The 27,397-nt window shown below is 39.3% G+C and overlaps 2 protein-coding genes across 2 annotated transcripts; both read right to left on the minus strand.

The window, feature by feature from the left end:
• Positions 1–8,996: 8,996 nt before the first annotated feature.
• LOC105917770 (trihelix transcription factor GT-3a) lies at positions 8,997–11,804 on the minus strand. Its single transcript, XM_021310116.2, has 4 exons — positions 11,297–11,804; positions 9,890–9,952; positions 9,317–9,612; positions 8,997–9,227 (listed from the first exon to the last, which is right to left on the minus strand). The coding sequence occupies exons 1-4, from the start codon at positions 11,655–11,657 to the stop codon at positions 9,066–9,068; spliced, it is 882 nt and encodes a 293-aa protein (XP_021165791.2). The 5' UTR covers positions 11,658–11,804; the 3' UTR covers positions 8,997–9,065.
• Positions 11,805–14,539: 2,735 nt separating this feature from the next.
• dio2 (iodothyronine deiodinase 2) lies at positions 14,540–24,015 on the minus strand. Its single transcript, NM_001309956.1, is given in 2 exon segments — positions 14,540–18,835; positions 23,652–24,015. Coding segments are annotated over 2 exon segments (801 nt in total). The 5' UTR covers positions 23,877–24,015; the 3' UTR covers positions 14,540–18,259.
• Positions 24,016–27,397: the final 3,382 nt, after the last annotated feature.

Genomic DNA, 27,397 nt, shown 5'->3' on the forward strand with positions numbered 1-27,397 from the left:
GTTTTTTGGGGGGAGTGTTTGTACCGTTCAAGAGAGATTAAAAAATAAGAGGATGATTCAAAAGCTAGTATGAACTGGTTATCCTTCATGAGTCACAGATAATGAGGTAACAAGGTGCTTATTGAGCAATGATGATTTGAGGCTTCATTTACAGAATTGTGCATTTAGTCAGTCATTTTTAAAGACCCCCTTTTGTAACAGCCTGAAGTATTTTGGGGGTATATTTCTATGGTTTTAGCGCATCTAAAAGATTTAGTTTGCCCATTGATAATTAGCAGCGTAGGTGAAGCACCGTCAGATTTGATAGAGGACAACAATTTTTGATGTTCCCTCTCTCTGCTGGGAAAGATAAGCATCCCCACAGCATGATGCAGCCATCACCATGTGCAACTGTGAGGATAATGTGTTCTGTGTGGTGTGCAGTGGTAGTTTTCCACAGGAGCCACATGTTCCATGAGGACAATGGATCCTACATGACTTGTAGTAAAGTTTGAACTGGACTTCTTGTTGCTTTTTTAACGGTGCCGTTATTCTTCCCATTTGTCCACTAGACACAAGATTTGTGGCATCCACGACTAATAGCTGTTCTTAAACTTCTCCACAGCTTCCTTGCTCTTGATGATGCAGTTGATGAGGCATGTCTGTTTACTGTGATTAAATTACAGAGGTGAAATATATATGCACACATTTTTATTTTATTTTAGTTGTGAAACATTTTTAAAAGCCATGTAGATATATTGTCTTCGTTATGTGCTATGTCGTGCGCACAACTATACCACATAAAATCCCAATAATGTACACGTTGAGGTTCGTGGTCGTGGTGTGACAAAAAGTGAATAGTTCAGGTTTCATCCATGATGTATGATGTATACTTTCAATCTTAGGCAGAGCTTCCTTAAAGAAATGTTTTTTGGTCATCTAGAAAAAGCAGATTCACTACAGTCAAAGGAAAGTTAAGTATTAAAAGACCAAATGTTTTCCTTACTAATATTTTATCATCTTTAATTCCTCATCTAACTAGGTTGTGGGGCTGCTTTAGCATTATCTCAACAGAAATATTTTCAAGAATATCTGTAAGGTAGCTGGTAAAAAAAAAAAAAAGTTGTTCAAGTGTGCAGTGGGAAGAATAGCAATACTGAGTATAGAAATTGGTATGTTCAAAATGGGGTCTGCCTATATTCAATTGAGTTCACAGACTTACTGAATGGGAAAATTCAGTAAGTTCAGTCTTTGAAGATGTCTGACAAAGGTTTAGTTGCAGGTCCTGCACAGCTAAAGCAAGATTTCTATGTTACTATTTGAGTAAAAATGCTCCAGTGGGTCTGACTTATAATTCCTTCAGTTGCCTTACGAGTGATGGGAGCATGCTCTTTGAATTGTGAGACGACTGACCTTCCAGCTGGATGTCCTTCTCAGATCTGTAGGTGAATGCTTTGGATACACCCACCATGCTTTTTATCAAGGTAATCACACAAACATTGGTTTGCATGTGCAACAGTAATCTGTGTAAATATGCTGCCAGAGGGGGAATCAAACTTTTACTCAATCAGATATATCAATATTCGTCATCACTCATCATTTCAACTTTTTTGCATATTTTTCTCTTTATTTTTCTAAAATATTACCAACAACAAAAACTCCCTCCATTTTTTCCTCCGATTGGCCCGATTCTTGATCAGAAATGTTAAACATCACCGGTGAAGATGACTTTTCTGAAAGATGAAACAAATAAACAACAAAAAAAGACTAATCAAAGGAGCATTGTCAATAATTAAAATAATTATTTTAAGAATTTTTTTTAAAGTGTGGTGTGTGTGTGCATGTCTATGTATGTATGTATGTATGCATGTATGTATGTATGTAAGAATTTATGTTCAGGCCCACCTTAGCTGTACTGCAGTGACGTGCGGTAGGGTTCATAGCTGGTGAGGCGCTGACATCATCAGAGTCAGATTTACAAATATATACACTCTACAGAGTAGACTCATTGCAAAGTGCTGAAGGAGACTGATTGAGACAAATCAATTCACCAAGATACATGGAAAAATATTGATTCTTTGATGAAAAAATAATACTAAATTATTTATCATTTGATTGGTAACAGTTTATGATGGATCTCTGCATTTGTAACACATTCTAAAAATATAACACACATTATGCACATTTCATTACAAAAACAAAACATGAGTAATTATCGCTGTCTTACCTCTACTTATAGATTAAGTCCATGCCGCGCTCTTTCTAAACAAAAATATCGGTAATTTTCCGGAAAAAGTTCTCTTTTTCTTCTTCAGTTTTAAATGTCTCTCAGTCTCAATGGAACTCACTGCCAGGGAGGAAAGCCCTCCTTGATCAGTCCTGTTATTGCTTTTGCCAAAGTGCTCCGCTTGATTTATATATGCAAAAAGCTTAATTAGACTTTATGCTGGGACTATTTCATGTTCAATGGACACAGAAACGGGAAGGTAGGAGAAGGACAAAAAGGACAGAGAGAGATGAGATAAAATGCTAGGGACAAAAGGTGAAAGAGAAAGAGGAGAAGAATGGGAGAGAGCAACATTACATCCTCTGAGTCTGCTTCTACACCTGCAAAGTGAGATACAAAAAAACAACAAAACCAACTGACAAAGTATTACAGGTACAAACAACTAACACCCTGATACTGTCACTGAAGAATATACAGTATTAATTAATGCGACATGTATAAAGTGACAGCTAAAGATAATAATATTTTTTTTTGTACAGAAGTGAATGTTCCCACCCCAACACTCCTACCCATAAAAAAAAGAAACAGTACACACACTCGCACTCACCACACACATCCTGTACTCCCAGGTCAAGGCACCAGCACCTCAGACCCAGGAGGTGAACCCCAACATCAAGATGGGTGGGGGGTGACCACCACTACCACAACCCGACCTCCTAACCCCCCACCCCAATCCCAGCCCAGCCGACCCATGGGCCAATCCACCCAGAGATGGGGCCAACATTAACCGAACAGGCCAGCCAACCAGAGCCCTCCCCACAAACCCTGAAGCCCTACTTCCCCCACACTCTGCCCTCCATACCTAAGTCCTACCCCCATATTCCAGGGGAGAGCAAAAAACGCTAGCCCCAGCCGACCCCTGGGACCAAACGCCTCTCCTCAGCCCAGACCCCGAACAGGTGGCCCGCTCCACCTCCAGGCCCAAACTCCTGATAGCAATCGGAGAACAGGGGTGTGAGAAAGACCCCGAACCTGCCTCTACCTGCTCAAATGTAATATTGTTGCATTCACATTTAATGTTTTAAATTGGGAGCAAGGAGAAAGTCATTAAGAATGTATTATGAGCTCTGTGTGAAAGCAGTTCTTGTTTTTTTGTTTTTTGCTGTTTTTGCAGTTGACGTGAAAACTTAACCTTGGGCCAACATAAAAAACTGCCACTCTGCACATCATTCTTTTAATTTTTCTTTTCTGTTTATCTTTCCAGAACACATAAAACCAATTCCCTATTGTCTTTCTGGTCCACACAGTGCAGACAACTCATATTTTCTAAAATGTGTATGCACCCATTATGTCTATCTCAAGTAATGGTAATTTATAAGTGGTTTGCAAAAGACTTGTCTACAGGCATGCATGTCAGAAGATGAAAGTAAAAATCAGGCTCCCATTTATTTGGATTTTAAAAAGAACAACACAGAAACCAGACTGTTCTCACAAAGGATCTTTATTTGAGATCCAGGGCTGGGAATTTAAAAGATAACCAGACATGTGATGAGTTTAGAGCCAAGACAGAATTACAAAGATATAAAGATTATATCAGAGAAGCCATGCCATGAGCTGCAGTTCACAATGTTTAAATGTTCTGCATACTCGCATGTGGAGACTTTGATTGTTTGCATCTGCGTCCTATTTTCTGGAAACTGTAGAGTCCATTGTGTCTACAGCGGATAGATGAAGCGGATGAATCTCCTGTAATCTGATGTTTTTATAATATCCAGACATGTGTTTTAACATAAGATTAGCTGTTTTAACTGCTGGAGATGTTTCTTGTTAAGATGAAAGTCTGACAGTTGTTCTAAATCACTCCTCTGATCAGTTTCTACTGACCAGCCCAACAATTTCCAAATAGTGATTTATGATTCAGGCATATAAATATTATTTTCTTCATCAAAAAAACCTAAGAGCTCTGTTGGCGCTGGACAGAATCCACACAGTCTCAGAAATGTGAGCTTTTCCAGCTGGTGGTTAAATAGTCGACTTTTCTTCCACTTCTTATGGCCAAAAAAAATAAAACATTTGCGAGATTTTATATAGAAAAACACATAAAGTTCACTTATGATCAGAGGTGGAGACAATGTGGTCATACTACAAAATAGTAACAACAGAGGTAAAAATCAATCTAGTGAAAGCAATATGGGAAATCGTGTGTGTTTTACCACATTTGGTAGCCACATTTGGGTAAATGTTTGAAGTGCAGAGTTAATTTTATTAGCCCAACAGCCACAGTAGTGGGTTTGTAATTTGGTCAGGGGAACAGATTGGTTTCTACAAGGTGGACAGTCACATGGGAGAGACCTGAACACAGATCAACCCACTGTTAAAACACGTTACAAGCCAAGTGCATAGTTTGAGAAGCAGAAGAGCCGCTTTTTCTGTATTTCTCTTATCTGCATGCAGAACTGCAACCAAACCATTATGGGCCGAGTTATGAACAAGTCGGCAAAAAACAGCCTGTTGTTTCTTTGAATTGTAACCCACTCAATTCAATTCAGTTTAATTTATGTAGTGTAAATTTTCAACACATGTCATCTTAAGGCACTTTACAAAGTCAGATTCAATCAAATCAAACAAACAGATTGGTCACAAAGTTCCAAATCAACCTCCAAAATCAGTCACTCCAAAATCAACTTTTCTATTTATTTAAAAGCATTTTCTTTTATTTACAGATAACCTGCATAAACTGGGCCTAAGGGTGCTACTTTAATGTTTCTATGCAATTCATTTTTCATCTAACCCACTTAAGGCTTAACGATGGCTATTGCGGTTGAATTTTCATGTTGGTTCAAGTGGCACATGCTTTTATCATCATATCAAACCCCCCCCCCCCCCCCCCCCCCCGCACACGTATAAAAGCCAGTCACACATCCCAGTAGCAACTCAGACTCAGGAGTTAGAATTGCAAGCATTGGGAGCATTGTTCGATAGTGTTTAACATTTGTTACTGCTTTGAATGTTGCACTTTCCACACACTTATCCCTGCCCCTCAGAATTCCTTGTATTTTGTCTGGGGGGCGGTGTCATGATTTTACAGCGGTATGAGTTACAATTTAAAACTCTTCTCTTTGAAGAGATCCACAGCAGAGCAAGATGCACATCTCCCAAAGATTAGTTGTATTCTTAGTGCTTTTGATGAGAAATAATAAATATCAGCATTTTTTTTGGTAAAATGTTGGTAAAACTTGGCATTCATTTTCTAAAATAAATAAATAAATAGATAACAACAATGTATGAGACAAAATATCGGTCACTGTTAAATCTTTCTTTACTTTCATAATAAAGTCATACAATACTGTTAAAAATCACAGGTTTTTGATAAGCGATAGCTTATATAGGTGATAATAATAAGTGATAATGACACCTAGTGGTTAGAATCGGAACAACACATGCACAATGCCGTTCACGGAGAGCTGCCACTTACGGTCCTGCGGCTGTGAAACGCTACTAAATTTTTACTTTCACAGGATATGTATATGATGTTGCATTCTGTTCTATTTCTGGTCCACTTCTCTTACTGGCTTTCGTGTTTTCAGGCTGCTGCTCTTTTGCCAGAATAAAATACCAAATGCTGCGCTCAGTTTTGGGAACTCTGGGAACTCTCATATGATTGGCTAAGGAACTAAGAACTGAAGTATTTCCGGACCGTAGGCCTACCTCTAGGTTTGAAAGGAAAAAAATTTGACATAAAGATATTGTTGATGGAGAGGACCAATTGCCTGTAGGGAATGTTATGTTCATCCCAGGTGACAAATGAGAATGATTTAGGCGGATTTTGCCGTAAATATCTTACTTATGGCTCATTTAGTATTTGTTTAAAAACTTCACAAAGACCATTAAATTAAATTAAACTAATTAAATTTATGTAAACTTTCTGTTGGATTTTTTTTTTTTTTATTAACACCCCATTAAAAAGATGTTTTTGGTAAAGGTATGTGTTGACTATGTTGTATTTAGAAAAAAAATATAAATGAGCCAACTCATTTGGCTAGGCAACAAAATTTGGGAAATAAAACTGAATTATAGGGCTCGAAAGTACACATATAAGCCCCATTTACACTACCCATGTTAAATCGATCCGTGCCAAGCTCAGTCCGAGCTTGGATCAGTTAACCATGCCGAGCTTGGTTCTGACGACTATTTACACATCACGCTATCTCGGTTCCTCGCCGCTTAGTGACGATCTACGGTACTACTGCTCTCTAGAATTGAAGGAGGGACTCAAGCAAATCAGAATGACGGCACCCGTAACATTCAGGAACTTATGCTTGATTATTATTGTGATATTTCGTTGTTTGCGGAGAGTCAGGCGAAGAAGGCCATAGACATATACGTAGACGCGTCGTTGGGCGGGTTCTGCCTAAGCTGCGATGCGTCAGAGCGTCCGCCATGTTAAATGTGGCAAATCTACAGTTACTCAGTCACTTAAACAGTATCAGAGGGACTTTAATCTCAGAATATACTTTGTATTCGTAATATTTTCATTTTTGTAATATTACAAGTTTATTTTTGTATCCCTTTAGCTTCATTCTCCTGAATTTATTCTCTTAAAGAATAAAAATAATTAAAATAATCTAACCTGGCCCTATTACTCCAGGAGTGAAATAATTCTGCAAACCTGTGACTATTCTGGAAATGTTCCCTCTTAATTCTCATAGTATGAGGTTTTTCTCATAACATTACCACTTTTGTGTTTTGTTTTTTATTACTTTATTGTCCTAGGTCTTTTTTTTTCTCATATTAGTAATTTTACCTCTTTAATACTCCTCCAAAAAGTATGTTCCTAAAGTTTCACATGTGACACGGTTTTATGAAATAATGAAGACCACAGTCTTTAGATTTAACAAATTAACCCTGATATTTATAACACATACACATATACACAAAAAAAAAAAAAAAAAAAATATATATATATATATATATATATATATATATATATATATATATATATATATATATATATATATATAGTTTTGCCACTCTACAGCTTTAGTGTGTCCAGTTTTGCAACATGGTGCAGCCTAGTTTTTAGAAGGCAGATACAAGTAGTGAAATCAGCCCGAATACATTTCCATGCAGCACAGGAATGAGGCATCTTCTCTGATCCACGTTCACTACAACAGAACTTAACTTTTTTCTGCCACATACAATATGACGGTGACGTTGACGTGCGAACCTGCGCCCAACGCCGAGTCTACGTATATGATGTCTATGAAGAAGGCAACCTTTGGTGAATTTAGTTGAGAGAGTCGGCTTGCTTCAATCAGCTGTTCATGTTTTATTATTTATTATCCGGTTTTATTTAAGTCTCCCTTATTTTTGTTGCGCTTACAGAACTGTTTGGATGAGAGCGGAGCAAACCCTCAGCAATGAATCGAAAACTTCAGGTAATAATTACAGAAAAAATTGCTGATTTTCTTCAATTTTTATACGATAGGCTATTGTTTTGTTTAAGTTATTAATACTTCAACTGATAGGCCCATTTTTTTCCCGAAAAGCAATTAAATTAATGACAGCATTATTTGTTTTGATTGATTGCCAAATTAATACGGTGAAAAATGTACAAAGAACTGCGTATAATAACTGTAACATTAATATTGTGATATTTCATTTTTTCAGAATGAGCTACAGAACCTTCCAATGGCTTTGTGAGTCGCTCAGGCCTTATATCTCCAAGGCAGAAACCAGGATGTGACAGCCTATCCCCGTGGAGCAGAAAGTTGGTGCTGAATTGTGGTTTCTCGGAATCACATCAGATTATCGGACCATTGCTCACCTTTTTGGAATGTCCAAGAGCCTCACTGTGCATCTTTGTCAAGGATGTTTGTGAGGCAATATGTTATAATCTGACACCACAGTTTGTGAAGCTACCCACTGATATAGAGGCTACAAATATTACGGAGTAATTTAAAGAAGAATGGGGATACCCTACTTGCATAGGTGCCATTGATGGCTCACACATACCCATTGTTGCCCCAAAGGAGAGCCGAGTTGATTATTTTAATAGAAAGGGCTGGTATAGTATTAATATGCAAGCACTTATAGACAGCAGGTATTTGTTTAGAGATCTCTGTATTGGATGGCCAGGAAGTACTCATGATGCTCGTGTTTTAGTTAACTCCCATCTATACAGTTTGGGGAAAATGGTGTGTTCCCCCATCTTCAAACAGAAATTGATACCCCCAGTTATACGATCCAGTATAGTATAAATGTTCTGAATGTCATAGCCGCCTGCTGTACCCTACACAATTATCATGGATGTGTGTGAGAATGTGCTATTTTTAATTTATTAGTTGTTTTTATCAGTTATTTGTTATTTATTTCTTATATTGTGTGTAAATTGTGGGACAGAGATTTATTTATTAAAAAAATTTTTTTAAACATATGCACGGATCGATGGCACTTTTTTAAATTTCGTTGTTCTTGTGACAATGACAATAAAGGTTTCATTCATTCATTCAATATCTGTGAGACCCAAGGAGAGGATTTCCTTGATCAGTGGGCCAATGAGGCAAATCATCCACCTAGTAACAATTTGGTCGATGGAGATAATAATCCTGTTATTAACAATGCCCACAATATAAGAAATGCTCTCTGACGTTACTTTGCAAATCAAAATTAGCCTTACATTGACTGAAATATTTTATGTATTGTAAATAGTTTCTTACAGTTGAGTTTCATATGTATTTTTGCAATTACTGGTGTGGCGTATAATTTGAAAAAGTCAGTAAAGAAAACAAACAATTTTTGTATGAAACATTTTATGTATTGTAAATAATTTCTAAACCTTGAGTAACATATTTTGCAATTACTCATATGGTCCATAATTAGAAAAGTTGGGGAAAGAAGATGAAGGGGACGCAGGATTCAGAGGCTGTAATTGTGCTGGTTGCTGCGACATCAGTTGGACCATCATCTGCATCAGTCTCATCTCATGTTCCTGTTCTTGTTTTCTCATTCTCTCTTCAGCCTGTCAAAAATAAAAAGCACATCCATTTACGTCCATGTCAAATATATTTATATTACAAATTTTGATTAATTAAAGAAATGCATTTTTACCTGAAGTCGGTTTCTTTCTATTTCTCGTATCATGTTTAGCTGATGTTGTTGGTGGCGTTGGACTGACTCCTGCTGTTCTTTGAATGCTGCCATCCAGGGGTCATCAGAACGTCTTTGAGCTTTTACGAATTCCTTTATTATTGAATCCAGGGCTTTTACTATTATGATCTTCTTCTCAGGTCTAATATTTACTTCAGGAGCCTCAGCAGCAGGAACTTCAGCAATGCGGCTTCCTCCTGGCTCCTCAGAAAAAAAACTAGCTATCGACCCATTCAAAGATTGTTCATCATCCATCTCTGCAATAAAAAAAGAGCAAAGACAATTGACAAATATTTAATTTGAAATACATGCTCACTCTTTAAATTTAATTAATTTACAAGTGGAGCTACTTCCTTTAATGCCGTATTATAAGAATTATAATATGATGAATGCTTAAATTTGATAGAGAAAAATAATATAAAGATTACATTTTACACATTTTATAATGGCAGCATATTTGGCATTTTAATAATGACACTGTAAAAAAAAAAGTTGTTGAAGCATAAATGTAGAACTGGTGTAGAGCCTACTTACCATCCTGTGTGCTGTACTGGTTCTCATACTGCTCCTCATTGTCAGATGTTGCATCATCGTCCTCTAAAATTGAAAATGAAAAAAAAAATTAATGAAAAAGTACAGGTGCAGAGTATAGGGCTTGGTCGTCATGACGTATTACTTTGTGTGGCCGCCATATTGAAAGCCTCCGCGGCCCCGCCCCCGCTACTCAGACTACTGCCTATGACTACCGCATACTGTACTCCCTCTCTCAGCCGTGTTTTAATTTGATTAATTTTACCGTAACTTCATTTCAACCATGGTAAACCGTTGCTGTGTTGTGGGCTGTAACAGCGCAACACATGATCGCCATGGGAAAAACATAGAAAACGGGTTAACTTTCCACCGCTTTCCTGCCTGGAGGCGCAACCACGGGAGAGACAGCAAGCGCAATGGAGTTGTCGGCTCGCTTGGATCGCGGCTTTAAGACTACCGATCATAACTTTCCACAGTATCCCGATGTCTATGAGAGTGTGTTCCCTGCATTTTCATTCTGGTAAGTTAAAGATGCACGGTTTTATTTAATAGCCTACAGTTTCTTTCCTTCAGCCGTGACACCACATACATGCACATAAATAATAAAACGGCAGCGGGAAAAGGCTCAAATACGTGAGAAACCCGGAGGGTTTAGGGAGGGCTGGCAGTTAATGTTACTAACTACACCTTTGAAACACATGGCAGCTAGTTAAAAGTACATTACATGCGTGAGTGGTTGTTAGCACTAACGGTTAGCAGGTGCCAGAGCCCGTCTGAACACAGCTTACCTTTGTGTGAGTTACTGTGTTCCCACTGTTTGCTGGCTTTATGATCTGCAGCTCCTGAACCCATCCATTCATGAACTGCACATGAGACTCCAAGGACTTATAGCTTTGGAACTTTTATGAAGTATAGGCGCTCACATCGCAAACAAGGTAGCCGAAGACGTCCGATATGCAAAACAGTGGCAACAAGTGGTCGTCGGCGCTCCATAATAATGCTGATTTTGTCAACATACCGGTCCCTGATTTCTCTATTTAGTGTGTCCCGGTAAATTTCAGATCATTTTCGGGATTTTAACATATTTTTTCTATCTATTCTTTCTCAACTCTACTTCTACGTCTCTTCGTTCAACAACGTTATGTCAGAGGTATTTTAACGTTGCGTTGCTGTCAATATGGCCGCCACATCCCATAATGCAACGCGGATCCCGAGCCCTATTGACCTCTTTTTAGTTTTCAAATATTACTAGTGTGGATTTTGAGAAATAAGTTTTTGACTAGCCTACTCATGATAAGCCAGCTAGTATTTATTTGCCATGTTTTATATTATTATAGGCCTACAGCAGACATTTGTTAGTAGATTAGTAGATCTTCAGAATAAAAAAAATAATGATTTTCGGGAACTTACTCGTTGCTGCGGAGTTCAGAGTAGAGGTCTTCAAAAGCACTGGAGTCCTGGACGATGCACGGACGCTTAACACTTCATCCATGGCACTATAGAATTTCCACGTTTTTTTTCCGCTCCCTGATCTGTTGTTGTGGTCCAGAACCTTCTTGTATTGTGTCCTAAGTTTTTTAATCTTCTCTCGGCACTGTTTCGGGTCTCGGACGTATCCCCTCGCCTTCATTTCGTCCGAAATTTTTTGGAAAACTCTGTGATTGTGTTTAGCGCCCTCCAGCATCGCCTGGATAGCGTCCTCCGCCCAAATCGTGATAACAGCCTCAGTCTCGGCGTCATCCCAGGTCGCGCCACGCTCTTTTGAAGCCATTCTGTAAAATGTAGCGTGGAGGAGGTTTCGATTGTTGTTTACAAGTCTTCTTCTTCTATTGTTTTATTGTGGTTGGCAAGCAACTTCCGGAGGGGCATTACCGCCAACTACTGGAATGGAGTGTGAAACGGGATGTGAAGCCAGACACGCCGGAAAACCCGCGGGAAGTCAGCTGACTGTAAGGAGATGACGCGGTCTGCTCATGCGCTCTTTAGCCCCATTTAGACTAGCCTTGTTAAACCTATCCATGCCGAGCTCGGTCCGAGCTTGGATAAGTTAACCAAGCCAAGCTTGGTTCTGACGACCGTTTACATATCACGCTATCGTGGTTCCTTGGTTTCCTCGCCTCCTAGTGACGATCTGTGGTACTACTGCTCTCTAGGATGGAAGGAGGAAATCAAGCAAATAAAAATGGCGGCACCTGTATCAATCAGGAAGTTATGTTTTGTTATATTTCGTTGTTTGCGGACAGTCGGGCGAAGACGGCAACTTTTGGTGAATTTACTTGACATAGTAAAGTTTGGGGAAGTGGATAAGACAAACAAACGTCTAATAAGGATTTACAGACGCAGGAAACAACGACAGACGCTGAGGTTCATCACACTGCTGAGCAGAATCGTCAGTAAGGAAGCTAGTATTTTTATGAAAGTCTGAAATTTCATTATTACGGAGGCTTGTTAACTGTTGCTTCCATCAGCTGTTCACATTTTATTATTTTATTATTTATTATTCGGTTTTATTTAAGTCTCCCTTATTATGCAGAATCATCACTGGAAACCGTGTGGCACGGTAGATAAGCAAGTACTTTTTATGAATGTTTGACGAGATGCGCTCTTTGTTATCTGAGAACCAGGCCGCTGAAAAACCAGGCCGAGCCCACCCATGGAACCTGTCTAGATTTAGCGCGGTCCGGTTGTGTCTGGCTCGGTTCAGTTCAGTTTGCTTTCCATTTACACTCAATAGTTATCTCGGTTACCGAGCTCGGACCGGTCTCGGTACGGTTAAAAAAGGGTAGTGTAAACGGGGTATTATACTCTACTTTTAGATTTATTTTACATTAAAGTTAATTTACAGCACAACAATAGATGACTAAAAGTTTTTAATAAACAAGTATTACCTTTTTTCCCCCAAATTTTCAATATAACGTTTTTGTATATAATTACATAGCAGTATCAATAAGATATATATTTATAATGTAATGAAATATTTAGTCAAAAGCATAAAAAAGTTATATTTTTAAGTGAATTTTGAGCTATTTATTGTATCAGGATTTTTTTAGGTTAATGGTGTTAACGGTGCCAAAAAAGATTTGTTTCTTAACTCTAGTTAGAATGATAGCAATGATAATTACCTCCCGTTTCTTTAATTGTACTCTAGAAAAATTGAAAGTAATCCCCAAATATTTAACAATTACAGTAAAAAATAAAGTTGGAAAAAATCCCAAACCAACGAAACAACCAAAACCACTTAAAATTTAAATTATTTGGTATTAACTAAATTATCACAATGCAAATGTTCAGATTTCTCCATACAGCGATCACGAATGAACTCAGTTTTGCGTGTTTTCCTCTCTGTTGGCCCTGAGTTGCTAATTTGTGTCTTTTCTTTGCAGCGCTTCTCTCCCCTGTCTCCCTTCCAGCACTGCTGGGAGTCTGGCTGGACTCTGTGTGCTTCTCAGGGATAAGGAGACAGCCGGTTTCTCGTAAACACTGGGTGTGATTGCCCAGAATCTGCAACAAAAGCTTCTTTTTCAAACACTGTCCAGGGAAGGCTGTAGTAACCTGGATTCGTTATCACAAATATCGGATGACAGCTTTAGGGAGCAGAATGGGGAAAGACTGGAAAAGTAGAGGCTTAGAGTTAGATGGGAGAACAATAGTTGTGAGAGGAGTTGGAGGGGTGCCTTTCCACATTTATTCTCCTAAAGATTTTACTGTCCATCTATTTTATTTGTCTAAACTGGTCACTCAAACGGATAATTTTCGAAGTTAAACATTGGACTTTATAAAAAGTCAAGATGATGTACTTTGCTTTAAAAGTAGCAAATACAAAATGGAAAAAAGAACACTGAATATTATTATACTTAATATATAATCCAGATATTTTGTGCAAAAATACAAGTCTCAAACTGGAAGGCTGCAATCTCTGACCATTCCAATACCACTCCATCCAGAAACGATACTCTAGGATGGACCATCACTCGGTATTTTCCAATAATTTCTGATCTTTGTTGAAAGAAATGGAGCAAGGAAGAAAAATGGCATCCAGTCCAACCTGTTTTCCACAGCAAGTCCCAAATCCAAGTCCTGTGACGTCAGCATTAAAGGAGAAATGTCCAGCAGAGGTTTCTAGAAACATGTGCTGCTGTCTTGAGACCAAAGTTTCTCCAGGACTGTCGGTGAAATTGGAAGAACCACATTCTGCAAACCTTCTAAAGGCGTGGCTGAGGAAGATGGACGGGCTGCAGGACTGGCCTGCCTTCAGTCACGGCCTCTCCACGGCAGAAAATGTTGGAGAATTTCTAAACCACAAATGGGATGACGACACTTTTAGATGTGTTTGTGGGCGAAATGGGACAAAGTAACGCCTATAACACACAGAAACTTCCAACATAATGGCTTGAACTGCCTGCAGGAGAAGTAAAAGGAACATTGCAAAGTGGAAAAAGCAGCACTGAAACAACAATCTGTATGTTTCATTCTGCTCTTTTTTTTATTGTTCATATGAGAAAATAGATATTTAGATGATATACAGCATCTGAAAACCCACTACCAAACATCAGTGCCCTACTGTGAGGACAGCAATCACTGTCATTGTCGTTCACAGGCCTCAGTAATGGTTTGATATAACTGACAAAATGACTCAAAGATCAGGCACGAAAGTTTCAAAGTCAAACATTCACCTTTATTTTACACCAGTGGTGTTTCCCCCATTGTACATATAAAAATAAGCGTCACGCTAAACAAACATTAAAAACCAGAGGTGTCCGCATGAGGCTGCGACACGGGACAGAACTTTGAGACTGACAGTGAAAACAGATGCCATCAACCTGCATCATGATGACACGGTGTTGTCTACTATCCAACCAGAGACTGAGCCACGGACTCTTTCGTCAAAGGTTTTCATTTGCACACCATAATCACTTTGGGCAGAGCAATCCATCTGTCCAGAGGAAAAAAAAAATTCTGTCTGGTTTCCTTTCATATTCCCTCACTTCTTCTGACGTCCATCCACCCACCTCAACATGTAGAGAATACATGAAATGCGTATTTATGTACAGATTTGTGAATTCTGGCCTGGACGCTTGCAGCTTTCTTTTTTCTTTTTTTTTTTTTTTACTGCATCCTTGACTGAACTTGTGGAGCTCAAACTTTCAGAACTCAGGAAGCACATTGTTGTTGCTAAAAGCCTCTCTGCATGGAATACAATTCACTCTCACCTGACTAAAACATCTGCAGCAATCCGGTCAGAGATACCCTTAAAGATATCCTGCAAAACAACAAACTGGTCTATGAAGGTAACATGTATAAGTTGCATCAATATATGCGTCTAACTGTAATCTAGCAGGCTGATTTACAATGCTTTGCACCTGTTAACGAGTCAGTTTCCATGTAGGTTAGGAGCTGCTGGCATGTTTTTTTTTTTTTTTTTTTCCCAAAAATATGCACTGATGCGTTGTGGATTGTTGGCAGACAGGTTAGTGCAAAAGTTTTTTTTTTTTTTGTTTTTTTTTGCTATGATTATTTTGGCAGCATGTATGATCCTGAAGCATAAAACATCTCAATCACTTAGAGTGAGCATTGAAGTCTTACGGATGAACACGGGGGTTTAGAAAAGTAGAGTTTGATGTACTTTTTTCAGTCTGAGCCAACTGTTCCATCTCACACACCTAAACAAGTGCAGTTTGCAAATGTATGCACGGTTGCTCCTGGTAAACTGCGGCCATCCTTAAAAATGAACTGGTTAAAATATCAGCTCAATCTCAGACTTTTAAAGCAGCAGCTCAATCACGTTTCTCGGCAAGAAACAGAACATATTTTACATGGCTTGATAAATCTTTATCTGCAACCAAAAATAGATTTAATGTGGCTTTCAACCTCTTGTCACGTGACTTCTTTAGTGCAAACGTGCTGAAACAGAAGGCATCTGGACTTCTTCTCTTTTCTTTTTTCCCCTTGTTTCCTCAAGAATTTTTAGGTGCCTTTTGTTCAAGAATGTGTAACAGATCCCTGATCTGAGGTCAGTGTACTGCCATTGTGTTTCCTCTGTGGCAGCAGAGATCGTGCCTGTTGATGTAAATCAGCTGAATGTACACAGTTAGTCACGCCTCAAGTTGCATAAATATTATAGCAGTGCAGTTTGGTCACTTGCACGTTGAGGAGTATGTTAGGAGAAACGGTGATCTTCATATGGGATTAAAGATGGACTGATCAGGTTTTTCTTGTTGATACCAATTTCTGGTTTTCCTTGAGGTCTCACTTGCTGATTTTTTTATTTATTTTTTCCTGAGGACTATAAGACACAAAAAAATATATTTGATAGAGATTGTAGTGCAAAACCCCATTTAGAATAATGGAATAACGAGATTAGACCTATTTATTTGTCAAAGAAAACATTGAGAACTGTCCTGATTTTTATTAAGCTCAAAAAGAGCAAGTTAAAGTACCTGCTGTTTTCGGCACATTTAGAAGAGGAGTTCTTAATGTACTATTCCTTCAATGAACAGGACAAAAAGTCATGTTGTTGTTTTTTTTTTTTACAAACTCGACCTGTTGATCAAAGGAAATTTGGACGATTTATTTGGATTTAATCACAAATCATCTTTAAATATGTTTGTAAAAGTTTTTTTTTAATGACATGCATTCAGGCTAAAGCTGCCTTTCACAAAGCCACGCCTATAATCTAGTAAATAGCTGTTTTATTCAGTCAATGATGAGGATTAAAAGTGCTACTTGCATATAAAGAAATACTCATGTCAAGCTGTTTTAAAGAGCTTATGTCAAACTATAAATGTATTTAATCTTCATCAATAAAACGCTGAGCATTTTGTGCTTTACCTGGAAGAAAATCCAAGCTACTAATTTGCCAGCATGATGATAAACCGTAAAACTTCGCTTATGACTTTTCATGCATCCTCAAAACCCTCCATGACTTATCGTGCTCTGCTCTGCTCTAAATGGAGCCAACTGGATTCATCATGCTCCCCTGAAGACCTCACCAAGACCCTGAAAGGACCGCCAACTTGTTGACTGATATTTGCAGTGTCTTCATTCAGTGTTTAGTGGGGTAAAAGATGAAAGTGCTTGTCAAGCAGCAGGAACCTGATTACCTCAGACCAAATGCTACGGAGCAGTAAGTTGGATCTACCTTATTAAAGTGATTTAAACTACACATTACATCGCTTAGCCCTAAATTCAGCTAAATTAGTTTCCGAATCTGTTCAGAAGATAAAGGACTTGAAAAAGTTTATGAAAAATGTGGAAGAAACCTGTGACTACCAAGTCAAGCTTTCACCACAAGCACCAAAAGTGCCATTTGAAACAAGCTGTTTGAAGGTAGTCCTCTAAATCTAGTGAAGTCCAAGTATGTTGTTTGAATCAGATTTGAGGTCTTTCAGAAAGCCGAGCTCCCTGTGATTTCTACATAAGTCATCCTGTGAAAAGTGGGAGTTTAAAACTGCTGTAAATCTCTCCAAAGCACCAAAAATCGAACCACGAGAGAGCTGGAAGTGCTCGTAAATGTTAATGAAAAAGGCAAAGTTTCTGTCGGAAATTCACATGATATCTGGGCAACAGTTTAAGAAACGAGAAAGCTATGTTTTTTTTTAATCTACGTCAGCTGGAGGATAAATTTAATGATCTGATAAGACTCAAACGGGGCTTTGTGTTTGACTAAAGGCCACGTGGACCAGAGCACGCAATTGTCATCCTGAATCCCTGAGGTGTTTTTAAAGTAGCGGGGCTCGGAAATAAAATACAGATGAACTGAAAAAAAAATCTGTGAAGACAGATCCTTGGAGCCTTAAGCTAGATTTCGCTTACAAGTGAGATAATATCCTCAACATGCAGTCATTGTTCGAAAGAAAGAAAAAAAAAAAACTATGGGAACAAAGAGGAACAGTCATTTAGAGTCACGCTTCTGCCACATTAAATCTATTTTGAGTTTATATTAAATCATGAAAGGTGGAGAACAATGCTTTCCTTCCTGTCAGAAATACCAGGAAGGAAAAGGTGTAGAGAAAAGTTGCGTTGTTGGAATAGTGCAAATGACATCTTACCAAGATGTAAAAAATATAAAATTCTTCTAAAAATAATCACAAAATCTTCTTTTTACATATTTTCAACTTGGGACGTTAGGATTTTTCTTCTGAAGACATGATTTTTTTCAGCAGCAAAAACAGTTACAAAGGCAGACGAAACACACTCGGTGTGTATGAAAACAAAGAAAGTGCGACGCAGATCCAGGATACAGTTGTTTAGAGCCCGATGGCTGACATCTTCGTGACAGACCTGTTAGTTTTACTTCATACAAAGTCATGAGGCTTTGTGCTTTTTTTTTTTTTTTTTTACGAGTCCTCTGTGCTGTCATTCAGAGCTCATCTACTATCGTCTGCCGTAACTCAGCTCCAGCCACTGCCTCACGTCCTTCAGGCTGTAGAAAAACGGTCCCTTCCCTCCCAGGTAGGCGATCTTCCTTTGGTGCACGATGCACACCCGTTCGTTTGCCACCCCGTAAGCGACGTTGGCATTGTTATCCATGCAGTCGGCCACCAGCTGGCACTGCGGCGGTAGGGAAAAGTGCTCGATGAGCTTGCGCGCGGCTCCTATCCTCTCCTCGAGGTTCTGGTGCTTCCGGAAGCTGAAAGAGCAGGCCCCCATCTGAGGGGCCACCCAGCCGTCAGACGGGTGGGCCTCGTCGATGTAGACCAGCAGGAAATCGGCCACGTCACTGAAATCCTCCACGAGCTGCCGGAAGGCAGGCAGGTGGCTGATGAATGGGGGTCAGGTGGCCGAGCCAAAGTTCACAACCAGAGGGCGATCCGAAGACTCGAAATCCAGAAGGCGACATTCACCCCCAGTCTGGATCCTCGAGCCACACGGGACCACAGTGCTGCTCCACCGGGGTCCATCAGGAACCTTCACCACCTTGGAGTTCGGGGCCTCACAGCCAAGTTTCACCTGAGGAGGTACAAACACTAACATTTATTTTTTTTATAGACGTCAGTCCTCTTCTGTGTGATCAGATGTCTGTATTAGAGTTACGCCGTTTTGCTGCAGCGTTTTGAGCATCTTGTTGGGGAGCTGGTTTAGATCTTATTTGTCTCACAGATTAAAGTTTCTTTATCTCAGTGGTTATGGAGCTCACATGGTTTTATGCTTTCTATATATTAGCTAATCACAATTTGGCAACACAGTATGAATTTACATGTCAATATGATGACATTTATCTTAGCATCTATAAAACCTCAGCAATTTTACTAAAAATTATGGACAAAGACATCGAATGCATTAAATACCCTTTAATGTTTCTCAAGGCATAGAGAATGTTGTCAGTCAAACTGGATATCACATACCTATAATATCCTGTAATACTTTTAGGCAAAACTAGAAAACACAATCTCTTTGAATGGTATGGAGAAACTGGTACATGGATTGGTCAAAAACTAGACCGATTAACTGATTTTCTCTGTCATGAACAGTGTGGGGTGAAGAAAATACTCACAATACACCTAAGTAGAGCAAAACACTTGAGTCAAATCACTTTTAATGTTAATTTGTTTTTTTTATGTGGGATGTCAGCTCATGGTAGTATCAGCTTTGTCATTGTATTTTTAGATTTAAGACCTGAAGGTAGACCTTTAAGGGTTTCAGAGTTTGCAGTCATGTTTCTCGAGGCATGGACTGAGGAACCAAAGGTTTATCTACAATAATGGGTTAACTGATCTGGTCTCTTGTAAAGAAGACGCTGACATGAAAGGGGCATTTCTGGAGTGCTTTTGGTGCTCAGCTATGGTCAACAGACGTGGATCATGACTGTAATAACAAGATCCTGCATACAAGCAGCTGAAATGAGGTTCCTCTGTAGGGTGGCTGAGCTCGGCTTTAAAATTGATGTCGAATGTAGAATCAGTTTTCAATTGCTGGAGCGCTGCATGTGTTAGATTTTTTCTTAGTTCAACACATATGAAACAAATAAATGCTTCGTTCAAAGGCCTCTGCAGAACTTGATAAAAAGCAAAAGAGGTCATCCAGCAATTTAAAAAAAAAAAAAAAAAAAAAAAAAAACTGGACGGCACGTCTTAAAGCCCGGAGTTGGGAACTTCGGCTTGAGAGACAATGTCGGGAACTCCATCCTTCAGAACGTGCTTGTAGTAGAGCTTATGCTCCTCTAATGGAACCAGCTAAGGTGGTCCAGGTATGTCTCACGGGGTGGAGACCGAAGGGCAGACCCAGATCTTACTTGAGGAACTATATTTCCTTTGTGATTGGGGGATTCTTTGGGATTCACCCCCAATGAGCTGGAAAATGTCTTTGGGGATGTCTGGGTGCGATTACCGGACCTTTAACCATGATGACCTGATCTCAGACTGGATGAAGAGAATGGGTGGTTGGACTGTCTTCCTGCATGTTTTATGAAGGTATTTAACACTCAATAACCGTCAGTCAATCCAGGAAAGGGGGAACAAAGCTGCACTATGGAACTTTTTTGAGAATGGATTAAACAGACCTTTGCGGGGAAACCTGTGCAAATAAACCACAATTTAGGGAAGCTGAGAGGAGAACAAGAACTGCTGCAAACAGAAGGGATAGAAATTAGACGAGTGGAAACTATGACGTTGATTTGATGTGTCCAGATGTGAGAACCTGCAGTGCAGCAGCTGGATGTTTGCGGCACGTAGAGAAAAGCGAATGGATTGCGCTTGACCCGCAGTTTCCACTGCAAAAATGCCGTGAGGGTGTTGGGCTTTGCTGGTGCCACTGCTAGATGTCCGTGAACAAAACAAAAGGAGCGTAGCCGACCCAGCTCACTGCCGCGAAACACCGCATATACTTATAAAACCAGAAAAACCAAATTCTCTAAGGAATGTACACGCGGACTGCCCTGGTTCACAAAGAAGGATGTGCTAAAGCTGGCTGCTCTAAATAATAAAAAAAAGGTTAAACACTTGTGTTTACAATAAAATTCCAGATGTGGCGTTCCATGAGCTGGAACTGCCATAAGCTAAATGGGCTCAGTGGTGTTAGAGGAGTAACTGGAAAGGCTTCACACAAGCGCATACCTAACACCTGCAAAATATATGTTACGCGTGGGTTATAGAATTTATCCAGCTTGAAACTACCTGAATTCACTGGGATAATTAAGAGCTCAAAACTATTGTCATTAAGACGATAGTTTCATGTTGCGGGGTCTGTTAAAAACTTCAGGGGAGGAGTGATCGAAAGAGGCCTTAGAACAAATGAAAAGGAAGTCAAATCATTTTTAATGGTTCCAGAAAGAATCCAAACAGTATTGAAGACAAATGATGTTGTCTTTATAGCTCCAGTCTCTTTAAAAGTGTCCTAAAATAAATGATGTATTACAATGGCCTCACGTGGAGACCAGAATGCTCTTAACGCATCACATCAGGTCCTAAGGATTCACGGGGTTCTCCTTCAACATAACATTCTGTGCAGGCGATAGTCTCATTTAAATACAGGCCAGAATAAATTGAACACAGATGTGAAGTGTATTATAGGTCTGATATAGACAGCTTTTTACAGTATATTATGATTGTAAAACTATTGCAAGCTAGCTAAAGTTGTTGCATAAACACATCATTGTAGAGATTTTGCCATGCTGCACCTATGAACTTCAATGGATTTTATTACACATGTAGCTTCTTTTTGCACAGGTAGCACATAATTGGATACATGATTTTGAATTAGTTTAGACTTAGACTTAGACAACCTTATTTGTCATTTTGTATGCACAGAGTGCGTACAAAACGAAATTTCGTTTGCATACAGATTGAAAATTGCAGTAAATTACAGTAAATTACAGGATAAAGTGCAGCAGTGATTTAAAAGTAAACAATTGAAATGTAAACAATGCAGGAGAAAGAGACAGTGTGCGATCACAGTGTACAGGTGAGTATTTTTAAAAACCATTTGTATGTGCAAAAATGATTGTGCAAAGGACATTTGTGCAAGAATGCTTTTTAGAGTTTACAAGCAAACTCTCAAAAATATGGTATGTACTTTAATACTGCTCCTTTTACTCTGAGACCCCTAGATAAACACCAGTGCAAGGAATCTGCTTTGGGATTAATCTAGTTAGTACACAGAGTCAACCTGTGTGTAATTTAGTCTCGGTATGAATGCAGCTCTCCTGTGAAGAACACAGCGAGTTTTGACCGATAAACAGAGACAGAAAAATAAAGGGACACATCAGATAGGTCAGAGATAAAGGTGTGTAGACATTTAAAAGGGAGTGTTAGGTTATAAAAAAAAGAAATAGCCCAAGGACCCAAGCTATATCCCTGAGCTTTGTTCTGTTCATATCTAAAAATCTAAAAAAGAAGAGCATGGCAAAACTGCAATCCTACCAAGACATGACTGCAGGCCAGGAAAAGGAGAGCATGTTTTATATTTTGTTTCAAATTTTCTACATTTTATTCTAACATGCTTTTATTCTGTTTTTAATTTTCCCACGTTTTAATCGAGTAAAGCACTTTGCGTTGTCCTTGTACTGAAATGTGCTAGACAAACAAATCTGCCTTGCCATTAATCAAAGAAGCTCCCATTGAGAGCCACTGTAATACTGGAGGAGCTGCACAAATGCACAGCTCAGCAGACAACTATAAATCATGCACTCTGTGAATCTGGTCTTTATGAAATAGTGCCACAAAAAAAAAAGCCACCCCTTCAAGAAAGCCATTCAATATATTGTTTGGAAGTTGGCAACATCCCATGTCAGGGACACCACAAATATGTACAAGAAGGTGATCTGGTCTGACGAGATCAAGACTGAACTCTCTGGCCAACATGCAAAGTGCAATGAGTGAGCGAAATGTTAATACAGTGCATCATACTGAATACGCCATCTCCAGAATGAAACATAGTGATGGCAGCTTAATGCTGTTGGGATGCTGAGGAAACGTAAGCGAGGTGTAATCTGGTAGGAAAAAGGATGTTTAATACCTGTTTAAAGGTTATTATTTTCATAAGGTAGTTTTAATCTGACAAATTAACCTCATTCTTTATTAAAAAGGACTGTATATCTTTTGTTGATGGGATGCTAAAACTCTAAGAAAGTCTGCGAGCTGTGGGTAGATCCTAACATACTTTTGCACGGCCCTGTCAATGCTAGCATTGGTGAAATTAGTACAAAGGCGACATGCCAAACGCTGAAACTTCGCTCTTTGGTTCCTTTAGAAGAAAAGCCACAAAAAGGAGGAAACAATAAAGGCAGTGAGACATGGCACAAATAATGAGGTTAATTGCCAACAGGTCAGCAACATGACAGAGTGAGTGAATAAAGTTGAATGGGGGGGGGGAATTCAACGCTCAATAAAAGAGTGAGCAGATCAGAGTGAATTTTCACAACATACAACTGAACTCACATTTGTAGATTGCAGCAGAAGATGAATATAGCAAACAATTCTCTGCACAGAGGGAATGGGGGAATGAGGCTAAAGGTAATGCCCTATCAGACTGTAACGCTGGACTCGCAAACACTATTAAAACCAGACTTAAACATAATCTTAGACCGTTCGGATTATACTAGATAAACTAAGAGATAAAACTATATTTCATACTCTGATCAGCCTGGCTCGTAATTCTATAAATAGCATTTTTTATTTTATTTTTTTTATTAAAAAAAAAACGTTAAATCTTAGGGAGCCTGACGTTTGCGCTGCGCAACTGCGTCCCTGCAACAAACCCGGAGGCTGCAACAACTTCTGCAGCGTGGAGCGCCGCAGAGAGCGGCCGGGACGCGGCTCAGGAGGGTTACCTGTTTGTGTGCGTCAAGCAGGAAGCTGTTCCAGATGGAGCGCAGCCCCTCGGAGGTCAGCATGCGGCGCCACTCTCCGCAGCCGGCGGAGCGCGACCGGCTCAGCAGCGCCACGACGCGCTTCACCAGCACCACGGAGTCGTACAGAGCCAGAAAGAGACAGTTGGAGAAGAAGCCGGGCAGGATCTGAAGTGTGACGAGCAGGTCTTCGCTCGCACTTCCCATTTTCTCTGTTTGACGGTTCAGTGGAGAGGCTGGACACCGCGGCTCTGATCTGCTGCCCTCATAGTGTCGGATCTGCGCCAGACTTTGCTCCAGAATCTCTCTGACACCCCAGCACCTCCCTGGGAAGGATGGACTCTGTAGTTAACGTTGAGCCCCGCGGCTTATCTTTGCAGAAAGATCCTGACGTCAGATTCGGCGCAGATCTCCAGTCTCCTCCTTTCTCTCCTCCCTCAGAGGCGTCCAGAATTACTGGATCAAACCACTGATTTCCTTCCTTTGTCCACTTTGTGCGAACAACAGAAGAAAGAAAAAAGAACTCAGAGCAGAGGGTCTGCATGTTCCTAACCATTCACATCCAATTTTCTGGGCATCCTCCTAACAGGATTGCAATGGAGAAATGTTTGTAAAAGTTTTTGATCTGCGGCCATCTGCAGTTTGGACAGTTTGGTCCCAGCTTTTCCCGTCTACAAGGTGTCCTTTGGGAACAGAACATTCATTGTCACTGATGCTTGCATGTCTGAGCATTGTATAACCTGTATGTGAGTGCAAAGCAGGGTCCACCAAGTGCACCTAATAAAATGGCTGGTGACTGTTCTAGTTTTGGTTATTAGACCAATGTTCTGCGATCACAGGATTGTCTGGTTGTGATCAAAGCTTTTCAGCATTGTATAAGGGGGGATTACATTATTATAGCTAACATGCCTGCACGCTGAAACAATATACTAATGTCCCTGGAAAAGATAAACAAGAAAAAAAAATGTATACAACTGTATGCTGGAGGATTTTTTTTTCCTTTCTTCTTTTGCTCTCAGCAGATTAGATGAAAGAGAAATTATTCCCTGTTTGGTGCTCAGACATAAAGGTGAGGAATCATCTTGCTTCTAGATGATGTAGATTGGCTCAGACGATGCTGTAAAACAAGCTCTGATAGGTCCAAACTTCCATCATGATCTATGATTATATAACCTCAGATGAAGGCATTAATGTACATACACCTTGTTCTTCACAAGTGGTAGACAATCAGTTGTTTATGGAAAAAATGCCACCCCTTACACCCTTTTGTTTTGTCATACACATTTAAGACTTTATATTTTATGCCACAGATCAACATAAAGCCCTGCTGATGTCTTTCACGGTGACATGAAATGTTACTTTCCGTCCTACACATAGCCTGAAAAAAACCTTCTTCCACAAGTATGCTATAAACCCCACATAGGTTGTGGCAACTTTTAAAGCTATAGTTGGTAATGCTGTTCAGAAAAATTTGTTTTTATACTGGGTAAAATCGTCCTTTCAACCTGAAAGTAGTCAATACATTACGTATTCAGAAAAAGGAGGTTAAAAAATCTATCTCTGTGGGAGTTGCAGGCCAGTAAAAACTCTGACCAATCATTGCTCTTCGCACTGAAGAGCAATGAGTGGTCAGAGTTTTGGTCCTGCTCTCATTCACCTCTGTCCCTCAAGTTCTGAGGGTATCATTGTATCTAGTGGTTGTCCAACATGCCGATCATTCTGATGTGCTCACCTGACGGCAGTGTGCGTGCACGTTTCTTGTTAGTTTCCGCTTGCTGGCTGCGCACACTCACGTCTAGCGTTAATGTATGTTAACTTCGGTGTTAGGCGTTCATTGTAGCGCCGACCCTAGCTTTAAAGCAGACTTCTAATGCTTTTTTTTTTTTTTTTTAAACCATAGATGTTTTTTTATCCCAACTAAAGTTCATCCAGAGTTACCATGGATTTTGCGGCTGCTTCTTTGAAGTCCAGTCTGTCAGTGCAAACTGACAGCCATATTTTGGTGGGTTTCATACTATACTAACTCTATTTTCAAATGATGGATTAAACAGTGCAAAATTAGATGTTCAACGTTTGTGATATAGTTTTATAACCCAGCCCTCATCACAAAACAACTTGATGTATGCTAAGATTAGGGTTACACTCTAAAAAGGAGGTACGCTCTAGTTGAACTCTATTATTCAGTGGGTGACGTCTGAAGGTTGTTGGTTCAACTGGATTTTATGTAGGGGCATCAGAGTAAAGGGGCGTGAATACAAATGCTTGCCATGGTTTTATTCTAGTCATGGAAAAAATGAGAAAATCATAATTTTTTTTCTTTCTATCTCACAATTATGTAATGTTTTCTTTTAGTTTGTCACATTAAATAAAAAGTGAAAGGTTTATGAGCAGTTTTCAAGAGTAAAAAACAATTTTGAAAGTGTGGCTTTGGAAATGATTATGAAATGCACTCTGAGTCAGTCTCCCACCTCCTCAGGGTGTGTTGTTCCAGGCTTAATGTGTTTCCAGTTAGATCTAGTTCTAGTTTGCATTGTGAGGTTTGTCATGTCAGGTCTTGTTTTCATTGTCAGCCGTGGTCGGAGTGTTCCTGCAAACATCCGGCTTTGCAGAGAGCGGCTTTGTTTTGTTTTATTAAAATAAATCCTTTTCTTTTACTTGGACTTCCTGCTTTAATTTGGCTCTGTTCTGTAAGAGCAGCATGTTACATACAGTGGGTAAAATCAGTATTGAAGCTGTTTTTTTTTTTCAGTTTAAATATTTATAATGGATCAATTGACATAAAATTGAAATACCAAATAATCCACACATAAAACAAAATCATATCAAATTATTCCAGAATGAGGTTATGAGCTGAAAAAATGTAAATGACACAGGAAATAAAGATTAGATATATTTACTGAAATTTCTAAATAATTTTTGGAAAGCCTTTTTGGTAATAATTAATGGTGTTTGGATACGAGTACTGGTATCGGTGTCGGGCCCGATACAAGCGTCAAATACTCATACTCGTACTTGTAAAACCAACCTGATACTCTGACCCGATACCAATTTTCCTGCTGGGCTGGGCTACAATGCAACTCAAAGGTGAGATACCACCCTATACCATGTAGTTATGTCATACACCAAGAAGTTGTTTGCTGACCCTCCAAAAGAAAAAGAAGGAGAGAAGATGACTGAAGCTCTAACGGAATTCATCGCCTTTGATGGTCAGTAATTTTCAATGGTCCGTGATATTGTTAAGTTATTAGTGATCTATAAGAACCAATTTATTAATTAGTATCGGTACTTGGAATCGGCAAGTATCTAAACTGAAGTACTCGTACTTGTACTCAGTCTGGAAATAACTGGTATTGTGATACCCCTAGTAATAATAACTTCTAGTCACTTGCTAGACACTTGCATCAGAGCAAGACTAGCCTTGCTCTGATGCAATTTATGACTCATTCTTCCAAACTACGTGTCAGTTCTCTCCCAAGTTTTTTATGTAGATACCCATCAGATGACTGACTAAGTGATTCTAGCAGTTTTACTGTTTTTCATTCTCTGAAAAAGCTATCAAGAGTTGTCTCAGCTCTGTGTTTGGGACTTTTGTCTTTCTTACATTAATTTCTCCATTTATCCTCCCTTTCTTATTCTAAGGTCTCCCAGTGCCATATGATATAAGACTATCTACACCGCCTACAAACTTCAATGTTTTAAGGATGTTTTATGAGTGATGTGCAGAACCA

Source organism: Fundulus heteroclitus, chromosome 19, assembly GCF_011125445.2.
Source record: "Fundulus heteroclitus isolate FHET01 chromosome 19, MU-UCD_Fhet_4.1, whole genome shotgun sequence".
NCBI classification, from domain to species: domain Eukaryota; kingdom Metazoa; phylum Chordata; class Actinopteri; order Cyprinodontiformes; family Fundulidae; genus Fundulus; species Fundulus heteroclitus.

Excerpts from the sequence above, each read along its gene's own strand:
- LOC105917770 (XM_021310116.2), bottom strand. The coding sequence starts at position 11,657 with ATGGCTTCAAAAGAGCGTGGCGCGACCTGGGATGACGCCGAGACTGAG. Across the intron at positions 9,613-9,889 it reads CCAGTACAGCACACAGGATG|AGATGGATGATGAACAATCT; the intron begins GTAAGTAGGCTC and ends TTTTTATTGCAG. Across the intron at positions 9,228-9,316 it reads TAGAAAGAAACCGACTTCAG|GCTGAAGAGAGAATGAGAAA; the intron begins GTAAAAATGCAT and ends TATTTTTGACAG.